Raw genomic sequence first — 11,121 nt, forward strand, 5'->3', positions numbered from 1 at the left:
GGCTGTCGTGGGGATAGCTGCGGAACCGAGCGCTCGCTGGGGTCAGCTGGTGGGGTGCGTCGTGGTGTGCTCATCCCTGGAAAACGCTCAAGTGTTTTCATCTATGGAAAGGTGTCAAGCATTTTAAGGGCACCTTTAAGTAGTTCTGAATAAGCACTGATTGCAAATTCTTTTATTTGTAACAGTCGTCATTCAAGTTACGCGATGCTTTTCCCTTCTCAGTGTAATCTGTGTGAGTTTATTTATGGCGGTGTTAAGAACTAAAGAAAATAAAACAGGCACTTCAAAGAGACTGAATTTTACTGCAAGCAAGACAGTGACAATTACTAAGAAGTAGATGTGGGGCAAAAAAACAGAAATCCAAGGTTTGATAAAAATTGATAGGAGTTTGGGAAGTTTTACTTGAGATATGGCAGGGGGGTTGGAACTAAATGGTCTTCAAAGTCCTTTCCAACCTAAACCATTCTATGATTTTATATCTATTAAGGCAGAGTGCAGATACCCAAGGTGGGCAGCCAGAACTTGACAAAATTCAGTAGTTATGGTCCCAGTCTGTAATTATCTATCAAACCTCTATGCAGTGAATATAGGAATAGAAACCTGTAGCCCTAACCCCAGGCCCCTAGGACTGGTGTCATCCACGTACGGGAGGGATGATGTGGTCCTTCAGGACCCTTGATTCTCTCTTCTCGAGGCTTGGTTGTCCACCGCAGTTTGTAGCCTGGCTTCTGCTCCCTGCGGTGCCAGGGGCAGCCCTTCGTTTGGGCAGGTGTAAACCTGTGCCTGGGTGGGTGCCTTGTGGGACTCCACAAAGCTGAATGGCAACAGCAGCAAAAACAGGAGCGACTCACTCTATATTTGGGGGGTTTTGGTCATGTTTCAGATGCCTACCTCTGCAGGTAGAGTGAGTAAGCAGGAGTAGAAAGTGAGCGTGGCAACCTGAGGGCTGTTGGCAGCACAGTGAAGGGAGATGAGACCAGCCCGGAGTGTTTCCCGCCTGAGCTTGGGGTGCTTTCACCTAAAGCAAATGTAAGTTTCCAGCCACTCCAAATTAAACAATTAGTGGACAATCTTGTGAGTAGAATTTCCAAATATATTGGAAAACCTGCTGATTTCCAAACCACGTGGAAAGATTCAGATTCAACCTTTTTTACACACCATTTTTTGCTTCCCTGAGCAGTCTTTTGTCTACAAGGCCATCCTTCAGGGGTGGCATAGTCACTCCCAGCATGGTTTGTAGTGTAGGGAGGTGCAGAGAGATGCTGTCCAGACAAAACGAGTGCAGACTAATGAGCAGGAGCAGAGGAATGAATGAGCAAGAGACTGGGACTAGACACTGCCATACGCAAGGCATGCAGTAATATTTTCCAGATAACTTTTCATTTTTTCCTCCCTCCTTTTCACTTGCAGTTCTTATTTAGGATTTCAGCTCTCTAGTTTTATGTTCCAATATATACAAGTATCTCATCCGAGCTGCAGTCGCTGCCTGGCTGTGCTAGCCTGTTGTGCAGTAGAGTAGCATCCTCCTGCGACGTCCCACTGCCTCGCGCGGTGATGGGGAAGAGCCCCTGAAGATGGGTCTTGACCCCCCTCTGTCCTGGGTGAGCAGAGACCCACGGCTCGAGGGGACAGGGTCTGCGGTTGGGGCAGGGACCAGCCCGACTCATCTCCTGTTCTGCCCTGCCTGTCCCACCTGCCCCCCCCGGTACCTGCTGGGCCATGGTCAGACAGAGACAACCAGAAGCGCTAATGCTTTCACTGATGATATTTTTGTACCCTTTCACATATTGATTTCCTCACCCTTTTTTTCCTACCAGAATCCATTAGCTGGACACAAAAGAAATTTATAAATAGTTTAGATTCCCAAATAGTCTAATTTCTGTGAAAATTACATTTTCACAGGAAAAAGAAAATGACGGAGCTCCAGAAGTGTCATGGAGGTGAATGAATTGCAACTTCCACTGGAGCTTTGCTGAAGTGCTTTTCATCTCATGCAGTGAAATTCATTCAGCAGCTCATTTTTTTGCTGTCTTGAGTAATAACGCAGTGGGGAGCACGCTCTGCTCGTCTTGCTCAGGCAAATTGTCCCATTAAGACAATAAAAGAGTCTCTTAACAAATTATGATGTTTTTAAGTTGGGAGACTTCATGCATCTCATAACCATGGCAATACATTTTGCTTCCCTCCGACTTATAAGTGCACTGATACTGTGTCATGTTTATATTCCTCTTCAGCAAATAAAATCTGTTTCTCTAGCAGTCGCTTTGAGCTCCTGCGTAGTTTGCGAAGAGGTGGGAGGGTTTTGTTGTTTGTTTTTGTTTTTTACTTTTGTCTAATTAGGACCAGTTGTTTTAGTGGCTTATTAGACTATCAGAAACTGCAGCTCTACCAGGGCAGTGCTACGTGGTTTGGATGTATGCTCCACTTACAAATTAAACATCTTGGTTCTGGTATTGTTAAAATAAGAAGTAAAAAAATCGTGCAGCTTTGAATTTCATGCCAGATATTCAACAAAGCGTTCATTCCATGTATCATTATATTGTGGCTTGAGAAATAGCAGGCTTGCTCTACGCTTAATAGTTTTGCTGGCATGGTTGCGGTGTGCTGTTTCCCCCGCCATCCCGGAGCGATACCGTCATGCTGGCAGATTTCCTCGCGCGTGGAGTTGCGCTGGCACAGGATTCCTTCTGCGTGTGTAACTTTCTGTATTTGGGAAACCGGTTTAAACTGTGCCTCTTCTGGGGAGATGTATCCCTAGCTGCAGACCCTTCTGAAGTACAGAAAAGTCCATAAATATATGAGAGAGAGTGGTCATGTTGAGTTTGCAGGACAGTTTCACAAAAAAAGCTGCTGGTTTGGATTTTTTTTGGTTGTTTTGGTGGTTGTTTTTTTTTTTTTTTCTACCGGTACTTCTTTCTTTTTATTGCAACAGCACTTTGGAGAGCTGATGAAAATCCATCCCCTTGTTCTCCAGACTCCGGTGTCTTTGCTCCTTTTGTGTTGCCTGCAACTCTATTTCATACATCTTTATGTTCTTGTTATGAGTGAAAGCCTGAATCAAACTCCAGTTTCTGGATCAGAGCATCGGCAGCGCTGACCCCGTGCGTTGGGCAGAGGCACCTGCCGGTGGGGGTGACCTGGGGTGCAGGCTTGGAGTTCACCAAGAGGGCCGTTAACGTGCCAGCTTTCCAAAGCAGTTGTGTGTCACCCCTGTTGAGCCCACCTCCCTCCCTTTTTACTTTTGCCTCTGCATTCAGCCTGTAGCTGAACCCCTAACGCTAAACCCTGGGCTTTGGCACCGGGCTCCCTCTTCCCCACCTTCTGAGATGGTGACAAATCTCCTTTATTTATTCGGTAGTGTCAGTAACCTTTACGCTATTTATAGGCTGTGATCGTGCCCCTCCCGAGATGTTTGCCAGATAAATTTAGCTCCCTTAGCTTCTCATTGCCAGTCCTCTCTGGCTTGCGCTGCCTTTCCTTGTAACAGCTAATGAGAGCTGGCCGTGTGCGGGAGCTGCGGAGAGGCGAGGGGTGACTCACTTTCTATGCTCGTCCGGGGCAGACTTCATCTCGAATGAATCTCTGTCGTGCAGAGCCTGGGGAGCCCGTCCAAGTGTCCGCTTCCAAAAGGCAGTCGGCAAGGGAGTGGTGGGGGATTAAGCGGAGAAGCGCAGAAAAAGCCTGCGGAGGAATGCTGCTGTGGGACGTTGTGTTCGGTGCCCGGGAACGGTGTGGATGGGAGGGGAGGGCGGCTGGGGGGGCCTCGGGGGGCTCTCCAGTTTGTTCCCCCCTCTGCTTGCAGGGGGGGCATCCCAGCCGAGCCTCTCCTCCTCCCGAGGCTGTGGAGCAGGACGGCTCTGGCTGAAATGCCAGGTTTTCCCGGGTGGTTCAGGCTGTTCAGGGTGGTGGTCTTCAAAAGAGCATTTTCAGGTGTTCCCTCTTCGTGGTGGGTGTTCAGAAGTTAAAAAGTTTTGTTCCCAAGGCTGGTTGAACGCTCTTTCTCTCCTGATTCGCTGCACAAGGTTATGGGGAAAGCAAAATGAAGATTGGTCTAGTAGGGGGGTGGATTTTATTCCGTTTCTGTCATCGTAGTAAGAACCCACCTAGAATATGCAGAAATGAACAGACACTCCCAAGACTCCAAATAAATTGCTCAGTTTTGTAGCTTTGGTCTGAGTTGCTTGTTCTTGGTGAGATGCCAGTCCCGTGTTCCACCGTGAGCCGCCCTCGCTGAAGGTGCAAACTGTGGCTCTGCTGAGGCCAGGGCAGTTCTGCTGGTGACCTCGGCTGAGGCATTAATTCACCTAGGGAAGGCTCTGGATGGTGTTTTTGGGGAAGATGGGTGCTTGTTGTGCTGGTCCTCTGAGATGTCTGCAAGCGAGCCCACACCAAGCTGGAGCAAGAGCCTGGGCAGCCTGCACAGCTCCGCGTCAGCGTGGTGGGGCTGCAGGTGCATGTCCTGTTCTGCTGGGGACACGGCTGGCCACCAGCATTTGGTCATGTCAGACCAATGCGGCCACGCTGGCCAGAGCTGGGCTTCCAGGTCACAAAGGTGGGACTTTCTGGTGCTGAGCTGTCTACCGATAGTCTGGGATGCTCAGACCGACAGCCAGGGCTGCCAAAGTCCACTGGCCTCCTGCAAATCAGTGACATGAGCAATCGGTGGGTCTACCTTAATACTGGAAGCGAAACTTTCATTTGCTCCATTGTGAAGGTTGAGATGTGGCAGCAGAACCATGCAGTTCATCCCCAGCCTTGCCGGGAAGCCCTTCCCGAGCTGCTGGAGCAGGCTGCTGCGCGGTGGGAGCAGGCGGCCGCCTCCTTCCGCAGTGACATCCCTGATGCACAAGAAATGTTGACCGCCATCCTGGCCAGAATGGAAACTTCTGCCCAGAAAAGGGCACATTGCTCATCTTCAAAGTGCTGGGGCTGGCTGTGACTCCTCTGTCTTCTCTTCCTCTCTTCCTCAGGCTCCCGGCCCCTCTCCGGCCCCAATGCTCTGCCAAGAGAGCGAGTACTTGGATGAGCATGGGAAATGTGCCCCCTGCAGAAACTGCATGCCTGGGCAGGAGCTTTCCAAGGTAAATTGGCTGCTCTGGAAGGATTGGGAATCATCTGGTTTTTACAGTGCTAGGGGAATCCTCTGCCAGCCTTCCTTCGCAAGGATAATGTTAGATCCTGGCATGTTGGGAAGAGTTGGGACTTGGTGGGAAGGGAAGGTAAAGTTTCCCTCACTGTGAACAGAAGGGCGAGACGATGGAACTAACGGATGGGAAGGGATTTTAGGTTGCTGCTCGGGGTGCCCTCTTTCCTTTTTGCCAATGGAAATCTAAATTTCCTCCTGGTTTGTAGTGCTGGGTGAAGCTGTGCTGCCCGGCCGGGCTAAACGCTGGATTGGCATGAGCAGGACGTGGCTGAAAGGGGTGGTCTGGCCCAGCCTTGGTGGTGGGATGGGTGCTTCCCGCCCAGGTACCCCACAGGGTCCCCACCACCAGCGGTGCTTCCCGGGGCACGTTGCTGCCAGAGATTTCCTCCCTAAATACAGCTGGTGGGCCCTGGCTGAGCCGCAAATGGCTTTTCCGTGTCTCTCCATTGGAGCTGCTCTGGTGGTGTCTGCTCTTGTCTGGGTTCTGAGGACCCTTCACATGGGTGGTAACTCCTCCCCCTTTTGCCTGAAAGAAGGGACACCATTCCCCTCGGTACCTCTTTGGCACCTCATCTGGGTCCTCACCGCAGCTGTGCACCCCGCTTCGTGTCTTGCAGGACTGTGGCGATGGCAGCGGAGGGGATGCGCAGTGCGTTGCCTGCCCTCCCAGGAAGTTTAAGGACAGCTGGGGGCATCATGGCTGCAAGCCCTGCCTGTCCTGTGCCCTCATCAATCGCATCCAGAAGTCCAACTGCACAGCAACGACCAACGCGGTCTGTGGGGAGTGTCTGCCGGGGTGAGTGGGACCAGATCCTGGCTCGAGCGGAGCTGCGGTGGTCGCACCTGGGAAAGTGCAGGGAGGGGATGGACAGAGGGGGCTTTATCTGAGGCCACCCAGAACATGGGACATAAGAGGAGCTCTGGTGACCCAGCACTGTCCTCTTTGAGGACACTGCTAATGACATGCAAATCAGACCCATCCGATGGCCCCCTTTTAGCTCCCAAGAAGGGAATCTGAAGGTTCCCATGAATGAGCAGTGGAAGAAAACTCCTTCCAGGCCTGTGTTGTTCCTGTGAACACCAGGCTGGCTAAGCCCTTGAAGACAAGTGGCTGTAGATCACTCCAATTGGTGGTGACCAAAGAGCAGAACAGATCATGGCTCGGGTGATGGGTTTAAGGAGTTGCTGGAATGAAGACTGCTGCATCCAACCAGCCTGCAAAATGCCCGAGGGCTGCAGACCATGTGCTGGTGAGCTGTGGGACTCGGGACAGAGGAACGGGTCGGGGCTCTGCTTTATGAGCCTCTGCCCAGATGCAGTTGTAGGCTGGGCTGTTTCTGTGGCTTCATGGAGCTGTTGATCATTCTCACCCACTTTAGCAGACACAGAGTGGGGGGAAGGCAGTTTGAGTGATGTTGCTCCTTGGCCAAAGTGGCGACAAACATGAAAAAGTAGCTGTGGGTACAGCTTCAGCCAGCGATGGAGAGACCTGCTGCCATGGGGTGTCCCAGCCTGCCGGGGCAGGAGCGCGGGGGTTCGGCTCTTCCCACACTGCCATGGGGTGGACAAACAGCCTGTCTCTCCAGGGCTGGGCTGGCGGGGGCTCACTGTGGGGCCATGCAGTGCTGAGACCCTCTGCTCTGTTTACAGGTTTTACCGCAAGGCGCGGATCAGTGGGCAGCTGGACTGGGAGTGCATCCCTTGCACCAAGCAGACACCCTCCTCCGAGCCTCAGTGTACGTACCGTCCCTTGCCGGTGGGGTGGTGAGGTGCCCTGGGGTAGGGCGGGTGGTGAGGACATGGTGGAGCAGATTCACGGTACACGTAAGTCATTGTGACTGTGTCAAAGGCGTGCACTTGGATGTGCACCATCCTTTCGCTGATCCTGTTCGCTGGCCAGCCTACTCCGCTGGCCAGTCTACTTTGCCGCAGACCTGCTGGAAGAGGCATGGTCACTACATGTGAAGAGGGATGGGCAGGGAGGGGGTGGCCCTAGCCTCAGGGTTAGGCTGCAGTGTTTTGTGGCTGGTGTCTTTGCAGGTCGGTCCAGAACAAACCTGGTGAAGGTAGCCATCCCCACTGTACCACCACAGGACACAGCCCTGCTTGCACTGACCAGCAGTGCCCTCGTCATCATTGTACTGGTGCTTCTGGCACTCTCCATCATCTACTGCAAGCGGTTTTGGAAGAGCCAGTGCCAGCGAGGTGAGTCAATGCCTGCAGTGCTTCTCTTCCTTCTCCCTTTGCTGTTCACACGTGCCCGTGGCCCCCTACTCGCTGTGGTGAGCATTGTCCCTAGCGTTGCTGCTCTTGCAGCATACAACAACCCAAATGTTCCTCTGCTCATACAGAAAAAACACCTCATCCCGCTTTTTGCATCTGCAGGACCTCTCTTGTGCTTTGCCTGCTCAAAGACACGGAGTAGCCTCCCCTCCTCCCTAGTACCATAATTAGTAGGAGAATGCCATTTACGCAGTGTGAACTGGCAATCCTCTCTTGCTGGGGTTTCTCGGGGCAGGCTGAGCTTGAGTGGCTCTTTGCAGGGCAGGGCCAGTGAGGGAAGAGGGGACTAGGTTTGGTGGCTGGGGCTGGGGCACGTTGGCATCCAGCAGCGTGCCAGGGAGCTGCTGGCTCCCAACTCCTCGCCAGCAGACATACCGCATGGCTGAGGACATGCTGGGGAAGCAAGCCAAGCCTTCGCTCAGACTGGTTCTCCTCTATCCTCCAAGTCTTCCTAAGGACTCAGAACTTCTCGGGCCAGCGAGCAATGTTCCCAACTGCGGCGGCGCCTGGCAGATTCCTGTGTGAGGAGCAGATGTCTGGTCCCTGCTGCCTGGGTGTGAAGAACCTGAGCCCCTGCTACAGGCAGGCAGAAGGTACTTGCTTCTGCCACCTCTTTCTCTGAGGGGAGGGAGGGTGGTGCTGGGCTTCAGCTCGCACGGTCCTGGGACCTACTGAGATGCCCTTAGGTAGGAAGGATGGAGCTGGACAGTGTCCGAGTCCCACCAACATGAAATTTGGGACCTCTCTTAACAAATGCTTGCAGACTTCTGGTCTCAAACTCACATGGCTTCTGATCCCCTTTCCCGCCCTGCGACTGGGGGAAGGATTGACCCCGCTCAGAACTTTGCAGAAAGGCAATAAGTGGCTTTGTTCAGTGGTGGTGCAGGGGACGGGGGTCTGGCCTCTGGCAGGGTGCTCTCCACTCTGCCCACAGGCCTTGGGCTGCTGGGTTCGATGGTGGGGCTGGCGGAGCCCTGGAAGGGGCCAGGGCAGATCCCGGGCTTCGCTGAGCCGTGCCGGCTTCTGGTTTCAGGCCCCATGGAAGCGGTGCAGTTCATTTCGGATGGGGAAGCCGTGGGTCTCCAGCTCCCCTCTCTCCAGCCGGAGATGGACATGTTGCCAGCCGTCGCGGTCAGCACTGCCTCCAAAGCCCAGCTGAGCAGGAGTCTCCTGGAAAGCCAGCCCCTCATCCGGGCATCAGGCCGCAGCGACTGCCTGGCCGGGGTCCTCCCGCCTCCCGACCCCAGGCAGGGCCAGCCGGGGACGGTGGAGGCACTGGCCCCGCTCTCTTCCTGCGCCTCCGAGATGCAGCACAAGTGGCCACACGCCCCAGTGGAGTGCACCGAGCTGGACCTCCAGAAGTTCTCCACCCAGGCAGAGTTTGTGGGCAGTGAGCGGCCGGAGGACGTGGCGAGCCGGGCGGCACAGAGGATTCCAGCAGAGACTGGTGGCACAGGGCGGGAGGGGACCCGGTGCGTGCCCTCCACCTTCCCAAATCCTACTGCCGAAAGCAGGGAGCAGCTGGTAAGTTCCTCTGGCCTCGTTGTTCCTCTGAACCACCGCTGGGCATCCAGGGCTTGGGCACAGGGTGCAGGGCTCGCCGATGGGTTAGAGACACAGACTAAGGTTCGTTAATATCTGGCACTAAGAGGTAATTATCAAAAATGATTTGCCAGATGCTTAGTGATGTGTCACGCAACAGCCCATCACCCATGGAGACGTGACCTGCTGGGGCAGTTTCAAACACCCGAAAGACCTGAGTCAATTTATTGAATGTATAAGCATATCTTTAACTGATGTCCACTCGAGCAGTTCTTGTCTTCTTGCTCTCCAGAAAGCTGACCTGGCAGGGGGGAGCTGGTTCCTCCTCCCTCTGGTGAGCTCGTAATGAACCCGGTGACTAACATCATTGAGGCTCAGAAAATGTCTGGCAGGGAGATGCGTTTAACAGCTTAGCTCCAGGTGACCGTTTATGGAAGCAGTTTGCTGGGAGGCTCTGGAGCATCCCGAGGAGGTCGTTGGCTCCATGGGATGGTAGTGCTGGAAGGAGAAGTGCCGTTCCTCTGAGCCTCTGTGACTGCCCTGGGAGCAGTGACAGGCATTGCTGTTTTCACCAGACTGCCACCAACCTTGGGCTCTTTGTCTTGCCAGGTTGATGATGCCCAGAGCCTCGTGACTCAGATCAGCAGCACGGCAAAGAGTAAGTGTCTTTCCAGCCTCATCTTGGTTCTCCAAGTAGTGGGGGTAGCAGAGAGAGGCAGATTCTTGGAAGGGGGCTCCTCCAGAAGCCCACCACGGCTATGTGGAGGTACCAGTTATCACAGGGACTTTTCTGACTTCAGTGGCCTTTGGTGCTAGTTCATAGAGTAGATTTTCTGTGATACTGCCTTGAGTGGTCTGCGGGTGGGTGGCAGATAAATGCCCAGTTGTCACTGGTTACCAGCCTGCCTGGGAGTGAGCCAGGTCCATCTTGCTGAGCTCTGAAAGTGATGCTGGAGGAGACACCTTCCTTGGCAAGGTGGCGTTTCACCTGCTCAGTAGGGACACGAGCTGGAGTCTGGCTGCTCCGTTTATCCTTATCCTAGCCAGATAGGTTGGTTTCTAACCACACTTTGCTGTGTTGCTGCCCCCAGGTCTCCTGGTAGCAGAGCTGCCCCATTCCTTGGTGCAGTCACTTGCCTTCTTGTTGGACCCTTCATTGAATGGTGTGAAGAACTTCAGCCACGTGGCGCTGGAGCTGGGGGTTGCGCCCCAGTTGCTGGGACGGATATCTGGATTCGAGCAACTCGTCGCTCACTTCACCTACTCAGGAGATGCAGTCACCATCCCGCTCCTGGCCCAAGCCCTGCAGCGGCTCCAGCGGTTCGATGCCTTGCTCCTGCTCTGCGACCACTTCACGCTCAGCCAGGCTCAGGGCTGCCAGCGCTAGAGAGGATGGGGAAGGGCTGAAGGAAGCTCCAGGCACTGTGTGTACTGGTACTGGTACGGGAGAGGATCTGGTGGCCCTGCAGTCACATAATTTCTCTGGTGTGCACATGGGGAGTATGTGGAGATGGTCTTTGCATCGCGGGACAGAAGGACATGAGGGGGAGCATCCTTCCTCAGGGGAGTGCTGGGAGGCCACAGCCGTGCCTCTTCCAAGCCTCCATGCAGGAGGGTCTGCTCAGGCACCTCTGGAGGCTGTTTTTCTCCAGCTGTGTTGACACCCTTGTCTGGCAGTGGAGTGCCATCAGTCACTGTTCTGCCCGCACTACAGTGCTCGCTCTCTGCAGTGAGCCCCATGCTGACCCCATGGGGTCCCTTGGCCACGGGGCTCAGTCTCTGCGGGCAGCCACCCTCCTACGGGCCCAGCCAGCCATCGCCTCCCTCCCATTCCAGCGCTCCCATCCTTCGTTTGGCCCATGCTCTGCTTTCCTAGGTGCCGGTTGCCACTTTCCCAGTTTACTTTTCACTCGCTCTTCTCCCTCTGTGCCAGAGATGGTCCTCAGCAGAGGACCTGGCCATGGCTGCTGCGCTGGGCTCCAGCCTTCGGTCTCCCTGTGCCACCCTGGTGCCTTCCCAGTCATGTCCTTTCTGTGAAGCGGTGCAGTGCCCTTGCAGGAGTCTCGGACTGATCCCCAGGATGGGTTGACGTAGGTCCTTGTTGCAGCACCGTACTATGGCTGCCGGCCTGGGGCAGGTGCTGGCTCACT

The 11,121-nt window shown here is 54.2% G+C and overlaps 2 protein-coding genes across 2 annotated transcripts in view; one reads left to right on the forward strand and one right to left on the reverse strand.

The window, feature by feature from the left end:
• The window catches only part of AR (androgen receptor), a 157,889-nt gene extending 153,023 nt beyond the window's left edge, over window positions 1-4,866 (reverse strand). The window contains exon 1 of the mRNA XM_009880685.1: window positions 4,760-4,866. Within this exon, the coding sequence (XP_009878987.1) occupies window positions 4,760-4,866 (107 nt within the window). The remainder of the gene's footprint in view (window positions 1-4,759) is intronic.
• A 128-nt stretch (window positions 4,867-4,994) lies between these two features.
• Window positions 4,995-10,358, forward strand: EDA2R (ectodysplasin A2 receptor). Its single transcript, XM_009880686.1, has 8 exons — window positions 4,995-5,081; window positions 5,764-5,942; window positions 6,797-6,882; window positions 7,187-7,351; window positions 7,876-8,022; window positions 8,463-8,953; window positions 9,581-9,629; window positions 10,063-10,358. The coding sequence occupies exons 1-8, from the start codon at window positions 4,995-4,997 to the stop codon at window positions 10,356-10,358; spliced, it is 1,500 nt and encodes a 499-aa protein (XP_009878988.1).
• Window positions 10,359-11,121: the final 763 nt, after the last annotated feature.

This window comes from Charadrius vociferus, unplaced genomic scaffold (assembly GCF_000708025.1).
Source record: "Charadrius vociferus isolate BGI_N301 unplaced genomic scaffold, ASM70802v2 scaffold473, whole genome shotgun sequence".
In the NCBI taxonomy this organism is placed as follows: domain Eukaryota; kingdom Metazoa; phylum Chordata; class Aves; order Charadriiformes; family Charadriidae; genus Charadrius; species Charadrius vociferus.